The 24,807-nt window shown below is 42.1% G+C and overlaps 1 protein-coding gene across 9 annotated transcripts in view; it reads right to left on the reverse strand.

Moving 5' to 3' along the window:
• Window positions 1-24,807, reverse strand: part of HHAT (hedgehog acyltransferase) — a 319,102-nt gene that overhangs the window by 181,931 nt on the left and 112,364 nt on the right. For all 9 annotated transcript variants that reach the window (XR_006199132.1, XM_042926300.1, XM_042926301.1 and 6 more), the window contains one exon: window positions 3,502-3,652. Coding sequence is in view for 8 of the 9 variants with exons in the window: in XM_042926300.1 (XP_042782234.1) it covers window positions 3,502-3,652 (151 nt within the window). In the remaining variant the exon portion in view is untranslated. The remainder of the gene's footprint in view (window positions 1-3,501; window positions 3,653-24,807) is intronic.

Raw genomic sequence — 24,807 nt, forward strand, 5'->3', positions numbered from 1 at the left:
CACACTTTGCTTCCATAGCTAAAAATCAAATCAGGGGGACATGATCAGACTTCTAATTTGAAACCTCAGACATGCAATGTCATCTTTAATGACTCCCGGCAAAAGATGCTCATTACAGATCTCAGCCTATCTAAATTAAAACATGAAACCTAAAAATTAAGCAGAAAATTCTCCATTTCTCAGGTCTAGACGGCCACAGAAAAGTCACAAGTGAGAATACACATATTCCTTAGGGTTTTGTTACATCTGCAAATATCTGAGCAGGAATTATTTGAAAGAAGGTTACTAGAAGGAAAAACAAAAACACTGAGTCCTAACATTCAGGTATGGGCCATCTAAGTGAATAGCAATTTTTCATGACCAATTTAAACTAACTAGGATGTCAAGGAATGTTATCTCTCTGTTGATGGCCAATTTCATCTGTTCTATGACGTAGTGCTCAGATTCCTCTGATACAGTAGGCTGCTGGATTCAAGTCTTCTTTCACTGCTAAGTGAACTGAAATATGGTGCAATCAGTCAGCATGATTTTCAGGTGTGTAAGCTGCCTTTAAAATGGGAGGCTAAAAATTCATCTCTCATCATCAGCTCTAAACTTCACATTCAGTGTGGATTTTCTAGAAGGTCAGGTAACCACTGGACATTCTGCACAGCCTGTTTTTAAACCTCTTCCCTCCACTTCCTATCCACTCCGCCCCGTGTGTCACCATATGAGTGGCTGCCACTGCCCAGAATAACCTGCATCACCAGCTTTCACATCTGTTCATAACTCAATTCTTCTCAGACCTATATCCAGGAAGGGGAAGAAATTCCCTGTCTGCAGCAAGGCCTCAATAGATGGCCCAGAAATATTAATGTAAAATTCGATGTAAATAGAAACTACAAATTCACAACTTTATTTTCCCTCGACGTGCATTTTACAGAGAAAGGTTAGAGACTGGAGACCAGGCCCACTGTAGGGTTAGGCTACTAGAGCCTGAACACAAACATGACAAACTTCCTTTGAAGGGCAGAGGCACATCTGCAAAAAGGGAAGCTCTTTCATTCTTTTTTCAATTCGAAACTACTTCTTCTGAGCCTTAAACTGTGAGTTATAGTACAGAGTTGACCTCCCTTCCTTTCTTAATGTGGAACAGTTATTGTATGGAAACAATGAAGGCCGAGGTGTTTCTAAGTATAACTGGCAAACTGGAAAACCCTTCAGCAAACTAAAAATTGTGAAAGGGAAAATCTACACACCCATGTTTGCCTAGAAAAAAACCAGGATAAAAGTCTAGGTCACTCCCAGGAAAGACCATGTTTGTTATTTCATCACATGCTCTTGTAAACACTTCCTCCTAGGACCACATCACTCCGGGGGCTCACCCAGAGCCTCCACTCACAGTAACTTGTATTACTCTGTCACCTGTTTGTCTTAAAACTGGAACTGGGAGGGAAGAGAGAGTGTTTCAACAACATGGAGTCTACACGATTTGAGTTTAGTTCTAATCAAACATGACAAAGGTCTTGGCAGATAAGCTCTCTCTGCCTTTGTTGTATATTTACAACAGAGGGTTTGGGACCGAAAAATAATTAACTGAAATAATAAAGGACAAGAAGACACCTACTCTGAATGTGAAATAGAGTCAACAGTCTAAACTGCTTCTTGTGACAATCAGTGGGGCAGAGATTTATGGACAAGGAGCCTAGAGCCAGCATGCCCAGGAGTCAGAGTTTTGTTTTTTTAATTTTTTTTAATGCTTATTTATTTTTGAGAGAGAGACAGAGTGTAAGTGGGGTAGGAGCAGAGAGAGAGAGGGAGACACAGAATTCAAAGCAGGCTCCAGGCTCTGAGCTGTCAGCACAGAGCCCGATGCGGGACTTGAACTCACGAACCGTGAGATCATGACCTGAGCCGAAGTTGGACGCTCAACCGACAGCCACCCAGGCGCCCCATTCAGAGTTTTTTAACATGCCAATCAAGACTGGAGAAGCTCTTTAGAAGAATATGCTTCCTAAGAAATGCATTAGGGCAGCATTCACAAAGAGGGAGAGCAACCATGCTAGATGCACACCAGTCACTGATGATGTGACCCCAAATCATGCTGGGTCCCAACCCCCTTATTCAGTACATTACTTTCACGAAGGTCAAAAGTTAACAGAGCCTCCCAACCAGGCTCACCTTTTAACCAAGAACTACTCCATGGCCCCCTGGCTAGAGAGAACCCCTTTTCTACCATTTTCCAACCCTGTCATTAAAACTGGGCAACCTATGATATTTGATGAACTAATTAAGAGCAAATCAAAGCAATTACTTAACATTACTTGCAATAACCACATGAAATTTCTAATCCCAATAAGCAAACTGAACCAATAACAACATGCATTTACAGAGGCTTAAAAAAAACTCAGCATCTATAATCAGTTATAATGGAAAACCAGGATGTTGCAGGCTATCTACCCCCTTTTTAAAAGCAACATCAGATATGGTAATATTCACTGAGCTCTTCCTCTACCCGGGCCCTGGCTCTTCTGCCTACAGAGATGAAAGACTGAAGGTGCCCTGTGAATGAGCCAGAATGGCAACTGTGGGCAGGGCCAAGCCTAGGGTGAGGGAAATGGAGGTGCCTAAAAAGTGCTAATTCCCATGATTGCCCAAGTCCCCAGTCTGAGCTTCGTACATTAGGTTTGCAATTGCAAAACCAAGCCCTGTCACATGTTACATACTAGAAGTGCTAACAAACACACAGCTGCAAGCAAGCCCATCTGGAGAACAACAATAACAAACAGCAGGGGGGCTGAGGGATCTTTTGGAACAAAAGCTCCGGCCAACCATAAGCTCATGGGGCAAAATCAAGAAGAGTAAGAAAACTCGCAAAACACATCTGTCTATCCATGGGCACCAAGTACAGGAATAATAAAAGGGTAAAAGCTAACATTTGTAAACATCTACTGTGTGCCAAATGCCTTAATAGCATTAGCTTATTTAATATTCAAAACAACTCTTGAATGTGGGCATTATTACCCTCACTATTATTATTACCATTTAAGAGAGAACTAAAACTTAGAGAAATTTAGTAAATTGTCCCATATCTGAGAGCTAGTAAATGCCAACAGGGACCTATGCTATTTTCCTACGTCTGTTTTTTTTTTTTTTTAATTGACACTCCCACATATACAGAGGTCATTTTCAAGGAAAACAGAGAGCAATAAAATGGTCAGTATCTTGTAGCATATCCCAAGCTACTAAGAAACCATTGAAACACAACCCTTTGTGCATCTGTACATAAACTTGGAGAGAAACTTTATTATTTCACCTATCTTCATAGCCTGACAGTATTTTTGAGTGGTTCAGAAAGCACGGATTGCCATCCTATTAGACAGATGAAGAAACCCAAATGCCAACTGTGGTCTGAGTTGAGGGACAGAGAGTGGACAGTGGCCCAAACCCTTTGAAGCTCGCCAAGCCATGGCTCCTCCCACTGGACATCCCCAAAGGGCTTTAATAAACCAAACTACTGACCTCCACATCCCCGTGAAACTGAACATGGTGCTCACGCAGCGAGGGAGGGGTGGTGGTGTGAGTCCATCCAGGCGCATGAGCAGAGCTGGGACACCAAAGAGAACCAAGTACTTCAGATAGAAAAAGATCACTTGAGCCAATGCCAGTCCTCCTGAAAGACAGAGGGACCCATCAGACACAGAGGTAAGCAGTAGAGCAATCTCCTGGGAAAGATGCACCATTCCTGAAAACACACCGTCTGTTCCCACTTCTCCACCCCTCCCTTCTCTTCTCCTTACCTCACACGTTACAAAAAGTTTCCCACGTTGGTTTTGAGCAATGAGAATTTTAGATTAACAAATATTGAAAACTCCTTTATTATTGTAATGGGCAACAGGACCTCTTAGCATTGATGCTTTAACAGACACTACACTTAAAAGCATTTTATATATATACTTATGCATTTAAGTTATATATGTATATATATGTGTATACACACACGCACACACACACACACACACACACACACACACACACACATTATGGTTTTTAAAAAAAAACTATTTGTAAGGGAAAATCCTCCCCAAATCTTTCCAAAACTTCATGAGTTCGCATCCACTAGGATGACTAAAATCAAAAAGTCAGATCAACAAGGGTTGGTGAAGATGTGGAGAAACTGCAACTGTGACATACTGCTGGCAAGAACACAAAATGGTGCAGCCACTTTGGAAAACAGCTTGGCATTTCCTGAAATTATTAAACTTAAAGTTATCATATGACCCAGCAATTCCACTCTTTGGTACATACCCTAGAGAAATTAGAAGAGATGCCCACACAGAAACCCATACCCAAATGTTTGTAGTGGCATTATTCACAAAAGCCAAAAGATAAAAACAACCCAAATATGCATCAACAGAATAAACAAAATGTGGTAAATCCACACAATGGAACGTTATGTTGCCTTACAAAGGAATGAAATACTGATATATGCTACAACATGGATGAATCCTGAAACACCATCCTAAGTGAAATAAGCCAGTCATGAAAGGCCACATATTATATTCCATTCATAAGAAAGTTCAGAATAAGGTAACAGAAATAGAAAGTTGATTACTGGCCCCAGCACTGGAGAGGTAGGGGATGGGATTATGGGGGAGGCAGTGGCTAAAAGGTAGGGTTTCTTTTTTTTTTTTTTTTAATGTATATTATTTTTGAGAGAGAGACAGAGAGCAAGCAGGGAGGGACAGAGAGAGAGAGAGACAGACAGACAGACAGACAGAACTGGAAGCAGGCTGCAGGCTCTTAACTGTCAGCACAGAGCCTGACACGGGCCTTGAACTCACAGACTGCATGCAAGATCATGACCTGAGCTGAAGTCAGATGCTTAACCGACTGAGCCACCCAGGCGCCCAGGGTAGGGTTTCTTTTTGGGGTGATGAAAATATTATAAAATTGCCAGTGACAATAGTTGCACATATCTGTGCATATACTAAAAGCCACTGAATTGTATACTTTAAGTGGGTGAATTGTACGGTATGTGAACTAGATCACAACAAAGCTATTAACAAAAAAGCAAAACAAAACAAAATAAACCCCAGGAGAGCCCCAAGCTACAATGGTCTCTTGGCCTAAATTGAGCCTTTCCAGAATGAGAAGAACACAGGATGTGGACACTGGGCAAGATGTGAGGTCTGAGACACATGCTCTGGCCCACACAGGCCTCTGCCTGTCCCCAGTGGGAACGACCTGCTTCTAAAGCTGGGGCTTGGGGTGCTCTACCAACCACCACCTCTCCTCTGGCTCCCTGTCTGGCCGCTTTGACCTCTGTGCCCTATGCCCGATGGGGTACCATGGATCTGGGCCAGATACTGGCCCCCATTCACACTGGCCTCAGCACATAGGTGAGGAGATGTGGCGGGTTTGTCAGAGAGGTGCTCACAAGGAGAAGGTTGTGGGCAAAGTGTATGTGGAAGCCCTTGAGAAGATAACCAGCAGCCACGTGCTGTCCAACCTCAAGAGCGCCTTCTCCAGTGTGTGGGAAATACTGCAGGGCAGGTTGGTGCAGCTGAGCAGGATTATCTGTGGGATATTCAGAAGGAAATAACTAAGCTTTAAAGAAGTACTAGCAGAAAACATTATTGTTTGGATCTTTCCATATTATACAAAGATCTTGGAAAGAATGTCACTACAATGGAGAGTGGCTGTAAATGGCAATTCTGTGCCAGAAGAAACACATAAGTCTGAATATATAGTTTGGGCAAAGGCAAATGGTGGTTTAAATCTGAAAGCCACATGTCCTACAAGGAAAGAACCAAATAATCACTCTGTCTCCTTCCCAATCAGGAGTGGTCAAACAGGTTCTTCAGACTTTGGAAACCAGACTACAAACATACGTGTTAAAAGAGCTGGGTATAAAATAGTAGCATTCTTGGATGTGTCTGATAGCAGTCAAGAAAGAAAAGCTGATGTGTGTGTGTGTATGTCTTAAGTGTGTATATATACACAGTCATCAAGAAGCGGGACATATGTGCTAGCAATGCCATCTAAAAAGTGGGAGCATAAAACCACACTGAATGGGAAAGAAATCTATTCCACTGGCCAAGATGGCAATGAAGGGGACTCTAAAATACTCTAAAATGAACCACCAGACTCTAGTCAGAAAATTCCCAGAGCTAAAAGAGGCAGGGCACAAATTAAAGGGCACAAAGCCTCCAAAACTGAAGAAGTGAAGGCATTTGAAGACCCAGGGAAGACTGTGCAAGGTTACAGCCACTGGGAGCTCTTTTACATATGAAACATCAGAAACTTCTTTCCCCCATTAACAGGCTGCAAGATCAGGGAGAACAAGCTACTTCCTTCCCAAATACTGCCTTCAATGTGATGCGGGTTTTGTACACTTATCACGTATGAGGCACAGGAATTAAAATCTGTCAGATTCTTGGGGCACCTGGGTGGCTTAGCTGGTTAAGTGTCCAACTTCGGCGCAGGTCATGATCTCATGGTTCGTGGGTTCAAGCCCTGTGTCAGGTTCTGCACTGACAGCTCAGAGGCTGGAGCCTTTTATGGATTCTGTGTCTCCCTCTTTCTGCCCCTCCCCTACTCATGCTCTGTCTCTGTCTCTCTCTTTCTCTCTCTCAAAAATAAACAAATTTTTTTAAAAAGCCCTTAAGATTTTTTAAATGGTCTATTCCATTTAAATACTCTATAATTTCAATTCTAGCATCCTTTCATCTATATCATGCATGAGGAAGTAGCATTAACACTGCTATTACACACTACCTTACAGGTGTTTTTGTACTTACCTGTATTTTCTACCACACTGCAGATTGCTCAAAGCCCATGACCACATGATTGAACATCAGGAGTTTTAATAGCACATGCCCAATAAAGAAGAGCTTGTCCAGTGAGAAGTTCTTCCCATGGATAAAGGTAAGGGTCCAAACTGTACTGGATCCTCTTAAACTGTTAGATTCCCCTATAGACTCAAACAACTTAGCATCTGCCTAATGAAAAGTCTTTATGAACCCAGAATGGGTCAAGCTGTGTCTTACCAGAGTCTGCCAAGGATTGGGGAGAATTTGCCACAGACTGGAAAAGAGGCCCCTGGACTCTGTTGACTGGCCAGCTGCATAGCTACCGTCTTTGTACAGTCAAGCCCTGCCCTCAAGACTCTCATAGTCAGTTTAAGACACTGATTCTAGATTCACTCTGTTTCAAGAAGCATGCTGTCTCTGCATTGTTTTCTGTGCCCACCAGCTTATGTGCCCTGACTCACTGCTGCACTCCAACCTCCAGCCTATGCTGGGCTCTCACCTCCATTCATGGCCTGACTTTATCCCTGTACCTTTTCTGCTCCAAGGAAAATAACCCCAGCCACTTTTAACTTATCTATATCTAATCTACTCTAGATTTTGCTTAAATGCTCCATGACTAAGTCAGTGCAGATTCAGGCAAACTAGACATTTTGTAAAAGTTTCTTCTTATATTAAGTTCTTTATAACACTGTCTCATGCCTACAGTTAACAATACTGTATTCTACATTTTTTAAACAGATCTCAGAGTAAGTGTTCTAGCACAGTTTTTTAAGAACCTTTTATTATATAAGACCTAGGATAAGAATCATATGTATAAAGATTAATCAAGAAGATCTGAACAAACCAATTACCAGCAAAGACATTAAATCAATAATTTAAAAACTCCCAACAAACAAAAGTCCAGGACCAGATAGCTTCAGAGGCAAATTCTAGCAAACGTTTAAAGAATTAATACCCATTCTTCTCAAATTATTCCAAAAAATAGAAAAGGAAGAAAAACTTCCAAATTCATTCATTAACCTGATACCAAAACCTCACAAAGACACCACAAAAAAAAAAAAGAGAACTAAAGGCCAAAATCTTCAATGAACACAGATGCAAAAATCCTTCACAAAAATACTACCAACCAAATCCAACAATACTTTAAAAAAATCATTCACCATGATCGAGTGGGATTTATTCGTAGGTTGCAAGAGTGGTTCAACATTCACAAACCAATGTGATACATCACATCAATATGAGAAAGGGTAAGAACCATATGATGATTTCAGTAGACAAAGAAAAAGCATTTGACAAAGTACAACATCCATTCATGATAAAAACCCTCAACAAAGTAGGTTTAGAAGGAACATACTTCAACATAATAAAGGCCAGTTATGAAAAACCCACAATATCATCCTTAATGGGAAACAACTGAGAGTTTTTCCCCTAAGGTCAAGAACAAGACAAGGATGTCTGCTGTTACTGCTTCTATTCAACATGGTACTGGAAGTCCTAGCTTCAGCAATCAGATAACAAAAAGAAAGAAAAGGCATCCAAATCGGCAAAGACGGAACAAAATTTTACCATTTGCAGATGACATAATGCTCCACACAAAAACCCGGAAAGACTCCACCAAAAAATGGCTAGAACTGATAAACAAATTCAGTGAAGTCCCAGGATACAAAATCAATGTACAGAAAGCTGTTGCATTTCTATACACCAATAATGAAGCAGCAGAAAGAGAAATTAAGAAAATGATCCCATTTATAATTGCACCAAAAACAATAAGATACCTAGGAACAAAACTAACCAAAGAAGTGAAAGATCTATACTCTGAAAACTATAAAACACTGATAAAAGAATCTGAAGATGATCACAAATGGAAAGACATTCTAGGCTCACGGATTGAAATAACAAATATCGTTAAAATGTCTATACTACCCAAAGCAATCTATACATTTAATGCAATCCCTAACCAAATACCACCAGCATTTTTCACAGAGCTAGAATCAACAATCCTAAAACTTGTATGGAACCACAAAAGACCCTGAAAGCAATCTTGAAAAATAAAAGCAAAGCTGGAGGCATCAAAATTCTGGACTTCAAGTTATAAAGCTGTAGTAATCAAAACAGTATGGTACTGGCACGAAAATAGACACACACATCAATGGGACAGAATAGAACACCCAGAAATCAACCCACAATTATATGGTTAATTAGTCTTCAACAAAGAAGGAAAGGATGTCCAATATAAAAAAGAATGTCCCTTCAATAAATGGTGTTGGGAAAACTGAACTACTTTCTTACACCATACACAAAAATAAATTCAAAATGGATGAAAACCTAAACGTGAGACATGAAACCATAAAAATCCTAGAAGAGAACCCAATAACTTCATTGACATCGGCCACAGCAACTTTTTTCTAGATAGGTCCCCTGAGACAAAAGAATCAAAAGCAAAAATAAACTACTGGGACTACCTCAAAATAAAAAGCTCCAGCACAGCAAAGGAAACAATCAAAACTAAAGCACAGCCTACAGAATGGGAGAAGATATTTGCAAATGACATATCCAATAAAGGGTCAGTATCCAAAATACACAAAGAGCTTATAAAACTCAACACCCAAAAAACAAATAATCCATTAAAACATAGGCAGAAAACATGAACAGACATTTCCCCAAAGAAGATATCCAGATGGCCAACAGACACATGAAAAGATGCTCATCATCACTTACCATCAGAGAAATGCAAATTACAGCCAAAATGATCTATCACCTTACACCTGTCAGAATGGCTAAAATCAACAACATAAGAAACAGCAGGTATTGGAGAAGATGTGGAAAGAGGGGAATCCTCTTACACAGTTGGTAGAATGCTAACTGGTGCAGTCACTCTGGAAAATAGTATGAAGGTTCCTCAAAAAAATAAAAATAGAACTACCCTACGATCCATCAACTGCACTACTGGGTATTTACCTAGAAAATACAAAAATACTCATTCAAAGGGATACATGCACATTTTTTCTACAATATATTTAAGCAGTAATATTTACAATAGTCAAGATGTGGAAGCAGCCCATGTGTCCGACTGATGAATGGATAAAGAAGATGTGGTATAAGATGTAAAAGATCTGTATGCTGAAAACCATAGAAAGCTTATGAAGGAAACTGAAGAAGATACAAAGAAATGGAAAAACATTCCATGCCCATGGATTGGAAGAATAAATGTTGTTAAAATGTCAATACTACCCAAAGCAATCTACACAGTCAATGCAATCCCAATCAAAATTGCACCACCATTCTTCTCGAAGCTAGAACTAGCAATCCTAAAATTTGTATGGAACCACAAAAGACCCCGAATAGCCAAAGTAATATTGAACAAGATGACCAAAGTGGGAGGCATCACAATCCCAGACATTAGCCTCTACTACAAAGCTGTAAACATCAAGACAGTATGGTACTGGAACAAAAACAGATACATAGACCAATGGAATAGAATAGAGACTCCAGAATTGGACCCACAAATGTATGGCCAACTAATCTTTGACAAAGCAGGAAAGAATATCCAATGGAAAGAAGACAGTCTCTTTAACAAATGGTGCTGGGAGAACTGGACCGCAACATGCAGAAGAATGAAACTAGACCACTTTCTTACACCATTCACAAAAATAAACTCAAAATGGATGAAGGACCTGAATGTAAGACAGGAAACCATCAAAACCCAAAAGGAGAAAGCAAGAAAAAACCTCTCTGACCTCAGCCGCAGCACTTTCTTACTTGACACATCTCCAAAGGCAAGGGAATTAAAAGCAAAAGTGAACTATTGGGACCTCATCAAGATAAGAAGCTTCTGCACTGCAAAGGAAATAATCAACAAAACTAAAAGGCAACCGACAGAATGGGAAAAGATATTTGCAAATGACATATAGGATAAGGGGCTAGTATCCAAAATCTAGAAAGAACTCACCAAGCTCCACACCTGAAAAACAAATAATCCAGTGAAGAAATGGGCAGAAGACATGAATAGACACTTCTCTAAAGAAGACATCCAGATCGCCAGCAGGCACATGAAAAGATGCTCAATGTCGCTCATCAGGGAAATACAAATCAAAACCACACTGAAATACCACCTCATGCCAGTCAGAGTGGCTAAAATGAACAAATCGGGAGACTATAGATGCTGGAGAGGATGTGGAGAAACAGGAACCCTCTTGCACTGTTGGTGGGAATGCAAACTGGTGCAGCCGCTCTGGAAAACGGTGTGGAGGTTCCTCAAAAAAAATTAAAAATACATCTACCCTATGACCCAGCAATAGCACTGCTAGGAATTTACCCAAGGGATACAGGAGTGCTGATGCATAGGGGCACTTGTACCCCAATGTTTACAGCAGCACTTTCAACAACAGCCAAATTATGGAAAGAGCCTAAATGTCCATCAACTGAGGAATGGATAAAGAAGATGTGGTTTATATATACAATGGAATACTACTTGGCAATGAGAAAGAATGACATCTGGCCATTTGTAGCAACGTGGATGGAACTGGAGAGTGTGATGCTAAGTGAAATAAGTCAGGCAGAGAAAGACAGATACCATATGTTTTCACTCTTATGTGGATCCTGAGAAACTTAACAGAAGACCAGGGGGGAGGGGAAGGGGGAAAAAAAGTTACAGAGAGGGAAGGAGGCAAACCATAAGAGACTATTAAATACTGAAAACAAACTGAGGGTTGATGGAGGGTGGAGGAGAGGGGAAAGTGGGTGATGGGCATTGAGGAGGGCCCCTGTTGGGATGAGCACTGGGTGTTGTATGGAAACCAATTTGACAATAAATTATAAAAAAAAAAAAACTGCCAGAGAAAGTTTACCAACAAACTAGTTTCTGAGAGTGCAGTAGGGCATAATAATAACAGCTACTGATTATTAAGCACTTACTATGTCTATATGCCAAGCAGTTTGCCATCATCAGATTTCATTTTCAGAACATACCTCTCTGTGGATATTATTACCACCCACATTTCACAGACAGGGACTTGGACATAGAAAGTTCACAAAACTTGAGTAAGAGCACACACCACTAATAAGTAGTAGAGTCATGACTTGAATTTGGGTCTGCTGCCTCAGTGCACCATATTTACTAGACTCACATACAAATCTGAGAGCAAACTTGACAGAAGAGAGTTCGTGAGAGGCAGACCAGATGGGCAGGATAATGACGGGGCTGTTACAGGCAGCCGAAGAAGATATTCCAAGCAGGAAAAAAAAATGCAGAGACAGAGCTCTATAGACCCTTAGGAAAGCCAGCTTCAAGGAGCACACTGTAAGCAAAGATGCCCAAGAAACAAACACACAAGGTAGTATGCTGTGGTAAGCAACTCCAGATTCGTAGGTCTGAGAATTCTGATCCTCTTAGCATCAGAATGAGTGTGTTATTAATTCAGAGAGTTTACCTCCCAAAATGCTTAATCTTTGGACATATTGAAAAGTCTAATTTTGAAGGCTTTCTTCTTACTAGGTTTAAATCTAGGTTAAGTCTTAACCTGTTTCTGGGCAGGGGAGTAGAATATTAATTCCTATTTGCCCAATCTCTTTAATTATAAACTGTTAACATCACAGGGGGGAAGGCTATAGTCACAATAAATCACACTTAAGGTCAAAATAATTGTTTAGCAAAAATATTGAATACTTCACAAAACATATCTTAAAGTAAAATCAAGGTGTTCCAGAAGCATTTTTATATGGCAAAATAAATTTTTAATCTTTTTTTCAAAACTGACTATAGTAGCATAACAGAACAGGTCCTTCCCTATCCCAAACTGTGCGGGGAAAAAAAACCCTACGCAGAAGCAAAGCACGCGTGCCCACGTGTACACATGTACACACACACACACACACACACACACACACACACACACACACAAAACGCCACATAAGATTTAATGAAGTAAGGTAGGAACAGGAGGAGATTTATAAAGAGCCAAATGACCCGAAAATTCTAAAGAGCAAATTTTCAGGTGAAGACCAGGTATAGATTACAGTTTGAATTTTGATGCTTCCCTATGAAGCATCTACTGGGCAAAGTTGCCCAGTAGAAGCATTCTGTAAAATCTATGTGCAAAAAGAACTAGAAATCAACTACTAATTATTCTCCTGCAAATCCTTCAAGGAACAAAGAATCCCTCTAGAAAGCAGATAACAGCCTCCTGAAAGTATTCAACAAATTCATATTTCCACACATCAACTTTGTAGAAAGACCCACCTATTGTATGTCATCTGAGAAGGCACCTGTACACTAAATAACCTGGGCATAAAAACGGGTTAAGTAGGGTCAGCAGAGATTACAGCATTCTCAGGGATGTTGGGGATGGGAGGAAAGGGAATACTTGGGCGTTCCAATAATAACCATAGTGCCACTTGCTGCTTCTTATAAAGCTCCATCAAGCAGGCATCTCTTCCATTCTTCAAGCAGGCACCATGAAATTACCCTCACACCACATGGAGTATCTGTAATTGAACAGTCAAGTTCCACAGTAGTAAATCCCAGAGAAGTGCTGGGTTCACACTGCATTAAACTCCAATCACCTCGGGGTTCTAATCCAAGGAGAGAATTCATAAAAATTAATTTTTTCTATTGCATCTTAACAAACCTTAGAGTTTGTTAATGCCTCCAAAGGAAGAGAAGAGAATCTCATGCTATCTGACATGTGTCTGTGTCCCCACTTTTCAAAACAGACATCAGATGTCAAATGCCTTATCCCTCTCCCCTTGTTGTGATATTGCAGAAGGAGAAAAAGAAAATAAATGACTCGGTTAGCATTTCATTACCATTTAGATAGGTGCACAGACGTTATTTCAACAACAGCTGGCACTTAAACAATGAGCTAAAACCCTCTGACTGCATGCACTCAGGAGATGGGTCCCTAAACTCCCAACCACTGAGCAGTTGACATTTCAAACAGGACTCTAACGTACACTCCCCAGAGCTTTATTCTATCTTTACCATGGAAAACCAACTACCTTTCAACCATTTTCACTTTCTCACTTCTTCACTCACTCTCAAATCCCTTAGAAAGCTCTTTTTTATCCCCATCATCTCCTATACCTCAATCTACCATGGTGAGACACCATTCTATAAAGAACTCAAAAAATGTGACCTTTTTGATCTCTTTTAAAGAAAAACCATAAGTTACCACCATATAGTTACAGTCTGTCATATTTTGTCTTCATAGAAGATTCTGATGTTCAAAAGAAAACAGCCCAATATTTGGCTAAACCATGGAATGCACAGCACCAAGAGAGAAGCTATTGTGAACTACAGACTTTGTGTGATAATGGGGTGTCAAAGTGGGTTCATCAGTTTTAATTAATGTACCCTCTCTGATGGCAGGTGTTGACAGTGAGGGAGGCTGTGCATGTGGGGGGTTGGTGGGGTATTAGGAAATCTCTGTACCTTCCATTTCACTGTACTTCCATTTCAATTACCTCAATTTCACTATAAACCTTAAACTGCCACAAAAAAATAAAGTCTTTTTTAAAAAAGAAAGAAAACAGTAGTTACTACCCTTTAGAGATACTACTGAAATATTTACGGATAACGATAAGATGTCTGGGATTTGCTTCACAATGATGTGGGAGAGCGTACAGATTAATGAAAATTGGCCATGAGTTGGTAATTGTTGAACGTGAGTGATGAATACATGGAGGGGTTAATTATGTTAAGGCCTTTAATCTTCTAAAATACAAAGTTTTAAAAGGGGTGGTATTAAGAGTCCCCACCTGAACCCTGAATTTTAGCCAGGAATATTCAACTTCGTCCTCACACACCAACCAAATGCATCTGCAAGGACAGTGAGCAAAATGGACTCATGTCAGCATAATCCCACCTCCTTGCTCACTCTATAAGCACAGAAAAAAAGGAAAGTGGAAAGGAGAGGCAAATTAGAGGAAGGAGAAGGGGGAAAATGCCATGAAGTAGAATAACGAACTTGCTTATTATCAGACCTTGTATCACTGGGAATTGGCGGCCTGTGAAGTGGGTCTCTGATAGCAAGATGCCCCGCCATGATCTTCATCAATTACAACAGTGTTTCCCAAGTTTATCTGCTCTTAAGAATCAACTGGGATAATGCATCACAGAAATTCCCAGGCTTCTCCTGGACAGATTCTGATTTAATAGGTTGGGTCAGAGTTCTGAAATCTGAATGCAAAACAAGTACAATGGGATTACATACTGATAAGCCCATCATAAATATCATATGTCCAAAATGCATTTATTACACCTCATCTACCAAATACCATAGCTTAGCCTAGCCTGCCTTAAATGTGCTCAGAACACTTACACTAGCCTACAGTTGAACCAAATCATCTAGCACAAAGCTTATATAAAGTGTTGGCTATTTCACGCATTTGACTGCGTGCTCTACTCAAAGTAAAGAACAGCACGGCTCTAAGTGTGTCGGTTGTTTACCCTCGTACTCGCGTGGCTGGCTCAGAACCGTGTCTCGCTGCTGATGCCCAGCGTCACTAGACCGCACACCGCACACCACACGGGATACTGCCAGCTCGGGAAAAGATCAAAATTCACAACTCAAAGTATGGTTTCTACTGAATGCTGTCCATTGCTTTTGCACCACCCTAAAGTCAGAAAGTGTTAAGTCAACCCGTTGTAACTCAGGAGCCATCTGTACTAGGAAGTTATGTTCAGTCAAGTCTGAGAAATTCCAAGTTCAAAGATCCACACCCTACTTCCCTTTCCCCCACTTGTGAAAATATACATCAAAGTATAGCGATTTTGGGGGGAGGGGAAGGGTAAGGTTACCTTTCTGCTGTGGTTCATTTATATTTTCTGACTTTCGTGTAGAGAAAGGAAAAGGACGTCTCTCCTGCCCAATCTGTTTGCTGAATGCCAGAACTTCAAAGGCAATGTTCCAAACTCACTCTGACATTCATCACTTAGTTATCCAAAAAGAGAACATGCAGAGAATTTTAAAGGAAAATCTTGTGCCATGGGATTGACCTTTAATTTTATTAGCTAAAGGCTGCTATAATTTTGACAACCACAACTTAACTGGGAAGAAACAACGTTCTGCTAGCCTGAGGGGAGATCAGCAGTCACTCAGGCATGATCTAATGCTCTCGTTAGAGGAACAAAGACCCAAGCCCCCCTGTAGAGTTTTTGCTAAAATAAATACCTCCACAAAAAGTTGTGCTACAGACAACTCTTTGCAAAGCTGAATTCCATAATGTAATGAGTAGTGTAAGAGGAAAAAACCAAAATCACTGCCAGTTATCAAAGCTTCCTCAAAGGATAAATCCTCAGGTAATTCTCAAATCTGCTAGCACTTCAGGGGGAAAAAAACTGTCAAAAGTAACTAGGGTATGTTTATATATGTTATCTATATATTTATTTAATCTGTAGATTCATGATAACATTTTCCCTCTGTGACAGTTGAGCTGTGATAGTCCTTGAGGGATATGAAAATGATTTAAAATTTATCAATTATAAAAGATGTTAAATGATTCTTTTTAACCCTTCAGAACAGGAAGGTTGCACTCCAAGCACCTTCCCTTTCACAGGAAAACAAATGTTTGAAAAGCAGGACATGTCCAAGTCACCAGCAATCTGTGGATCTTCTACACATCATCTGCTCCAATAGCTTTAATAGCCACCCATTCGCTACCGAATTCCAAATACGTATTGTTAACACGGATTTGTCTCCTAAATTCCAAAACTGTAGGTGCGATCACCCCTGGACATCTCCACTTCCACACCCCTGGCCCCACATGGTATCTGGCACCCAACATGTGCCTAGTGAAGGTTCGGAGATGAATGAGAGGGTAATGATTCCTTCTGGAGGCTTCCTGAAACTTTGTTGAATTAATTTGCACTAAATGGCCATCGTTTTTTCAATGATCACAATTAGATTTGAGGAAGGCTCATACTTAAATAATACTTCACAATCATCAAGCCCATCTAAACTTCCTTAATATGCTTGGTGATACAAAATTAGTGACAGTTCAGGACAAGAACACTCAATTTCACTCTCCTAATCAAAAGTAATTCATTATACTAGTGGGGGGGGTGGAGGAAGGCATCAAAATCTGAGGGAGTAGGGAAAGTAGCCCAGAAGTGAGCTGTTTTGGAGGAAGAGTCAGCTGGATGGAGGAAGCCTCAAGCAATGATGTGTGCCCAGCATGAAGATATGAAATGGCCCCGTATGCTGGGGAGGGGGCCCGGAGCATGTGCAGTAATGGTGACGTGGCTTCAGCAGTAAGAAAAGCATGGTCGGAAAGGGTCATGCTGGTCGGCTGAAAAGCACAACTTGATAGTAAAAGACCTGAGAAAGCAAGCAAGGATGTGAGATGGATGTGTTTTTGTGTTGGAGAAAGATTGATCTGTAAGAGAACAGGGGATGGTTTTTGTTTATGGCAGAAAAAGGACAGGGGAGCAGATGGAGCAGCATGGCGGGAGAACAGTCGGAGTTTCAGGCAGAGGAACCAGGGAGCTCCGGTTGTCAACTGGAAGTTGCCTGGGTGGCTTTCCTCCAGACATTTATTAAAGTGCTCTCATGTACACAAATGCTTTGTGTGAACAGACCTGTGTGTGTGTGTGTGCGCGCGCACGCACAAATCGAGAAAAAGAACCAAGTACCACGCGACAGGGCAATGCACAGCAGGGACAGTCCTTAAACAGAACTGATTCCACAAGGGAGGAGAGGCAGAGGAGGCCATGAGCTGGCAGTCTCAGGAGAGCACTGGGCTCTGCTCAGTTCAGGGAACAAGGAGTCATGTCCACCTGATCTAGAAATTAAGGAGCTGGGAGACTCTCACTGCTGAAACCCAGTGACAATCTGATCTACGGCCTGTATATAAAAATGTGTTCTACATAAAATCTGGAAACTAGAATATATTAAAAATTTTTAATTTTGCAGAGGAGTTTCACAAGAACTTAAAAGCACGAAGACTCAGGGATGTCATGACAACTGGGATGACAATGGCTACTTGGGCGGACCTCTTTCTGGGCCAGAAGCACCACTACCACCTCACATATAAATTGCCCGGGAAGCTGAGTGTTAGACGGAAAAGATTTTGTCTAATTTGCACTGCTCAGACTACCTAGCTTTTACTGCCACCTCCTGGTCCTTTCCAGTACGACTACTCTGAACTAGGGACACTGATAGCCACACATACACACACACACACAATCAATTGCTGCGTTCAAGAATCTCCAGACAGAGCATCAAATTAAACCATGACCACATTGCAAATGGAAAGCTGTGAAACCTGGTGGGAGCCCCTGGACAAGGCGTTGTACAATGATAAAGTCACCCCAGCCAGGCTGATCTCCCCCAGGGCCGTCAGCACCCTGAGAGCTGATCAGAGTCAGGAGGTATTTGCATAATAAACCAAGCTTATGGAGACAAATCTATAACACCAGAAAAATGCCAATCTGCCAATTAAGAGTGATAAATATCACCTCCAAGGTAACAGGAGCCTCACAGTTTTATCCTATGCCTCTTTTCTCTCTGGGCCAACCACACAGGAAATCAAATTACGCACTCAAGGAGTTGCCTGGTGAGGAAGAAATCAGGGCCAGGGCATTAGCCAGAGAAAATGAACACTTAAAGGCATGCGGCTCTGAGAGAGGAAGGCATCTGCCCCACCACAGGGATATTCTGTCAGCAGACATGACAAAGCAAACTGTCAGGACAGGGTATCCCTCCCAGTCAGTGCCTGAACGGGAATTGTCAGGACTTGCCTTTTGGATGCTTCTCTGTCTAGTTCTGCCCAAGCTGACAACATTTCTGGTTGGCAGAATCCTTGCATGGATATGCTAAAGCTTCCAACGAGGCTGTCACCAGTGACGGGCTGCCCAAGACCCAGATCTCTGATCCACTGTGCACTGATACAATAATCTGCTCTTTGTAATGGGCTGTACTTTCCCTATTCCTGAGCTTCTGGAGACACCCCACGGCAGTACCGTGTACTTGCAATAAACAGGTAATGACAATTTCCATTCGCTGAGTAATTACAAGTTTACAGGGATTTGTCCATCGATCACCACAGCTATTCCTCTCAAGCTCCCTTTGGGGTTCTTTGGGGAAGTGCTAAGATCCTTACTTTAAAGATGAAGACGGTGAGATTCAGAGATGGTAAGTGGTTTTTCCAAGGTCACAAAATTAGTGAATATAGAGTGGAAACTAAAAGATCTTCAAACCCCAAGTGAGTCTACGGAGCACACCTGCTTTGAACGGTCAAGGGTGCCTGACCCACAGCACCATACGGAATAGTGTCAATTATGAGCTACCTACTATTCTAGGCTCTGGGAACACCATGATGACCAATTTAAATAAGGCTCCTACCTTCATCTGTCGTACATGTATTCAGTGGTGAGGAGCCCAGTGCAGAGAATAGGGTGATACAAAATGCTGGTGGGCCATTTCTTTTTGGGAAATTGCTTCTCGTAGGAGGGGAAAGGTTCTCTTATTTTTTAACGTTTTATTTATTTTTGAGACAGGGAGAGACAGAGCATGAACAGGGGAGGGTCAGAGAGAGGGCGACACAGAATCTGAAACGGGCTCCAGGCTCTGAGCACAGAGCCCGACGCGGGGTTCGAACTCACGGACCATGAGATCATGACCTGAGCCGAAGTCGGCCGCTCAACCGACTGAGCCACCCAGGAGCCCCTTTTTTTTAAATTTTTATTTTTTAACGTTTTATTTATTTCTGAGACAGGGAGAGACAGAGCATGAACAGGGGAGGGAAGATTCTCTGAGAAAATGACATTTCAGCTGAGACAAGAATGCTGAGAAGTCACGTGATGATCAAGGGGAAGAGCATTCCAACCTGAAAGGACAGTTAATAAAAATGCTCTGTGGTGAGACCGTGCTCATCTAGAGAGAAGCCTGTGTGGTGCAGTGCAAAAGGCAAACCGAAAGTGATAGGAGACCAATGAGAGATGTGGCTAGGAGCCAAACCACACAGCGTTTTGTTAAGAAGAACTAGTCTGGTTTTAGTCAATGCACAATGGGAAGCTGTCACACTATGACAGAAAGGTGTCGCTTTTCAATGGAGTCACACCATTCTAGAACCGGTTTACACCCCAGAATCCCAAAGCTCATAACCTTGCTATTGGACACAATGGATTCAGATCTTCTATTAATACAGAATGTTTTCCATAAACAGGTAGGAGGTATTTGAAAGACTCCAAAAACAACTTATCTTGCAGGAAGGAAAAAGGGTTGTCCCATCGGAGGGCCCATATTTATAAGTGGTGTGTTCACAACCTCAACATTCAGGCAAATCAAGCTCTGTGAAGCCCAGCAAGGCTCCCTTGGGGGCACTGGCTGTCTTTTAGCAGAGCTCAGTTCAGAAATGCTGGGAGACACAGCCAGGCCCCACACCGCCCTCCTCCCCCCCACCCCCCACAGCGGCATCTCCCTCAAGCTCAAGCCCATCCTGCTCTCCTACAGTTCACTGCTCAGATGGCAGCCTGACAGCTGCTTTCTCTGGAACTCAAAGATAAAACCTGTAACTGTCCTATAGCAACGGGATGCTCAAAACACCCCACAAGGGGGACAGGGAAAGAGAATCGGGAAGGGAGGGACTGGAGTGGGAGGAAGACCTATGCCTTCTGAATAGAAACTCACTGCATAAAAGAGCCACAGTCATCCACACTCGCAGTTAAAACACTGCGGAAACAGGGAGGGAAAAATAGCCCCATCTAAAGACCCATTTGGCAAGTCTTTGACCTAGGAAATCACCCTCAGGAAATCATCAGGGATGACCAAAATGGCTTATGCAATTATGTCCACTGAAGGATTATTTATAACAGGGCAAATTTCAAACCAGTGATCAACAACAGAGAATTGGTTAGTGATATTACAGCCAAGCCCTGGAAAGGAATACCATAAAACTGGTAAAAATCATACTCTCAAAGAACAGAATCTGTAAGAGTATTTCATCACATAAGGACAATTTCAGAATATATCAAGCTGAAAAAAAATCACTTGTAAGGGAAACAGGGCAAAGAGCAAATCCTTGTAAATAATCTAGACAAGAAAAACAAGGTAAATGGGAAAAGTAGATGGTGTCTGGAAATCACTTTGATTTCCCACTCTGTGCACACAGCCTTATATGCACTGGTGAGCGAGCCACTTATTAAAAACTCATCTGGGTTACAGTCTGGCATCAGGGAGTGCTAAGAAAGATCCATTAGGAAAGTGAGCAGGTGCCTTTTGGCAAAGACACTGGACCTGCACCTCTGTAAAAATAATGACTTGTGCTTTCTGCCTGCAGTAGGCCAAGCAGGCTGCAGATTTCCTATCCCCCATCCCTACCCACCCCCAGGAGGCCTCCTCTGCAGCTCTTAAATTTTCAGGCCACTCAACAACAAGGGCTGTGGTCTAAAATCAACACTGCATTTGTAAGACTCACTACAGCCTTCCTCTTGTTTCTCATTCCTTACCCTCCACCCCTCACTCCCAGCTCCCTACTGCAGTCGCTGTGACTGCCAAGCATTGGCTGACGCACCAGAGCCAAGTGAGAGCAGTGATGGCAGCAAAAAGGACAAGGGCTTGATGGGCACTGAGGAGGGTGCTTGTTGGGATGAGCACTGGGTGTTGTATGTAAGTGATGGGAATCTATCCCCAAAACCAAGAGCACACTGTATACACTGTATGTTGGCCAACTTGACAATAAGTTATATTAAAAAAAAAAAGAAGAAGAAAATCATAATGAACAGACAATAAAAAAATAAAGTTTACAAAATAAAAAAATAGGGAAAAAAAGGACAAGGGCCTGAACAGCGACACACTCGGCTCCCACCTAGGCTTGGCCACCAACCAGCTGTGATGCTGGAAAAGCTACTGGGTCTCTATGAGCATCCATTTTCTAATCTGTAAAATGAGAGTGTTTTACATGTTTTCTCTGTGAGATCTAATTTGGCTCTAAGATTCCCAAGTTCAAAATCTCTCGAATGTCTCATCGCCAAAGAAATACCTGGACCATGGACAGGAGATGACTGAATGTATCTGGAGCCCAGGGGATCTTCCCAAACTATCTGCATGTTACAATGACTTTCATTGTACAAGTCTGGACCCTGAAGAAACAATTTAGGTTGCCTCTTCTATGGGCCTTTAGGGGAAGCCATTCCTTCTAACACCTCTCTTAGGTATTACTTGATCATGCAAAAGCACCATTTCCATTCACTCTACACTCAATTCTGAGTTCTCCTATAGGGGGACCAATCATCCCATCTTGTTGAGGACTGGGGATTTCCCAGGATGAGACTTGCAGTACCAAACCCAGACAGTCCCTGGCAAACGAGGACAGCTGGTCACTCTATCTCTCATTATACTCACTGTTTGGTTTGCTTCTCCCAAAACACCCTGACACTACACAACAAAAGAAAACAAAACTCAACACCTGTTGATCTGTACACACATTGCTGCTCAAATAAACACCATCCACAGATCAGCAACAATGGAGTCCTTGGGTTGCCCCAAGGACACTTCTGTAGGCAGGCAAGGGTGCCTTCATTTGTCTCATCCCATTAGGTGCTCTTAAATTGGCAGGGTTATTTGTAATCAATTTTTTAAAAAATGAGAACTTTTATCAGTATTCAACAAAAAGCATATGAATAAGAGAAATCACTTATTTTAGCATTGAACCAGACATTATTTCACTGCATCGTTAATGCCCTTAAAGAAGATGGCAACTAAAAAACAAAAACAAAAAAAAAAACATATGGCTCACAGCAGAAGACTCAACAAAAGAATCCATTTGTTCCTGCTTTGATTCTTTGGACAAATACATGCAGAGCACCTATTCTGTTCCAGGCAAACAATAATGAAAGAGAAACACATTCACATGGAGTTTACAATCCATATGTCTGATCGTTAATGAATGTTAAAGCATTTAACACATTTCCCAAACTGGCTCCAATCTGGTTACCCATAATACAAGTTAAAACATTACGTGTTGCACCCTTAAGATCACAGAAAAACAGAGTATGGACAGAATATCCACCTGTTGGTCTCTTCCAAAACATTTCATATTCCTAGAAGACAGACACTGTGTCTTCTTTTTGTAACTCTTCAGAGAACCTAACACCATTTATGAAATGGACCTGAAAATTCTAAAAAGAAGAAGCAAAGAGCAAAGGAGGAGAATGTTCCAAGCAAGAAGTTAGGAAGGAGGCTGTTCTACTGCCTGTGATAAGTCAACTGTACTCAGCACTCCTTACAATCAGCATGCTAGAACCCAGGAGCACTGGAGCAGCAGAGAGATCACACCCAATCCCAACAGAAATCTTGGAACAGGGAGCAAAGTGTACTGTACTCCACTTTCAGAGGTTCTCTGCATACTCCGGAGAGGGGAGGACACAGGCTAGTTTCACCCCTAGGCCTAAGTCTTTGGAAACCAGCACATATATTCATGTAGTGCAGCAGCTCAAGAAAAGTTGTCAGCGGTCGCTTTCAATCATCACTGGTCACAGGAGAGTAGGGATGACATCTAGACTTGCAAGAATGCCTGGGTAGAGAGCCCCAGTAAGGGTGGACCCAAAGGCTGTGGTATCTCACCCACCAGGTGCCCGAGGCGGAATCCCAGCCTCCACCCCTGGCTCCTCCCTCAGTCCCTCACCCCCCACAGCCAACTGTTTAGTAGTGCCAATCAGTTCTACCCCACAAATGTTCCAAATTTGCTTTTCTGTCCCTTACCGTAGATCTTGAAACGCTAATTATCCTGGTTCAGACCTCCATCACCTCTTTTTCATTTTTGGTGGGGAGGTGTTTTTTGTTTTGGGAGTCTGTTTGTTTTGCCTAAACAACTTTTTAAACTATGCATTCTGCAAGGACAGAGGCTGGACTTTACATCCGTGTCACCTGAACCGAAGAAAGGTATGAATCCATCAGTTCATTCATGAATGTGTAGGGCACAGTTCTTTCACTGTCCCCGTCTGCCTGGACTTCCCACTTTGCCACAAGGCTCCACCTCCTAGCCAGACTTTCTGACCCATCGTAGCTGTGACCTGCTTTCTGCGTGTCTCCTAAGCTATATCTAGCCAGACGACCAATACACGAATAGGCTCCATGCCTTGAGAGGAGGCAGTGTTATACACATGAGCCAGAGATGGCCTCCACACATTGGCTCCTAGGCACCAGACTGACACCCAGTGAGTTCAAAATCTCACTGGTGCCAAACTCAAATTTTTATACATACAATTGTTTTAAACATAGCCCAAATCAACAGACCTTTTGCCATCTAGAGCCCACCTGCTGTAGCATACCCCGTGAAACTGCCCTAAACCTGCTAGCCATAGAGAAGACCAACCCCAAGCCACTGGTGCCCTTCAGAGCCCTCTGACTCAGAGACTTCCCACCAAGCTCCCCATCACACCACCTAGACACTACCCCCTGTGATTCCACCCTCTCCAGGGAGTCCCCTTGCCCTGATCCTCTTCCGAGTGCCCCTCCCCGTGACGTAGCCTTGGAGGACTTCATTGTGAAGGACTTCCTTCCCCAATGCACACCTGTCAAAGTATCACCCCAATAAAGCTGTGTGTGCTACTGCTACCTCTTGCTCGTGTCTTTTTCCTTCATCAGCCGTGGACTCCCTCCAACCCCCACCAGGCAGAAATCTGGGGAGTTCTTCATATTTGTAAGTTCTTTGTAGTTCCAGTTTGATAACTTTTAATCTGTCTTGTAACCCTAGCTTTAAATTTATCATCTGGCTTCATCAGTATTGTTTCAAAAACCTAATCTTTGCCTGCAAAGTTCTGTTCCAAGGATCCAGGATAGCCTCCTAAGCCCCTGGTTAGGAGACCCTGGTTACCTATCTAAATCTTATTGGGCTTTCGAGCTCTGGCCCCTATTCTCCCATCTTGGATAACAATTTGGGGCCCTGGCTATATCTGTCTGGATCCATGTTTCTAACCCATGCTCTTGGTGAACAGCTCTGGAACTATAACTTTATCTACAGATGCTGTGAGAAAGTCTTGTACCGACTATTTTATGAAATTTCTCGTTTCCAT

Source organism: Panthera leo, chromosome F3, assembly GCF_018350215.1.
Source record: "Panthera leo isolate Ple1 chromosome F3, P.leo_Ple1_pat1.1, whole genome shotgun sequence".
In the NCBI taxonomy this organism is placed as follows: domain Eukaryota; kingdom Metazoa; phylum Chordata; class Mammalia; order Carnivora; family Felidae; genus Panthera; species Panthera leo.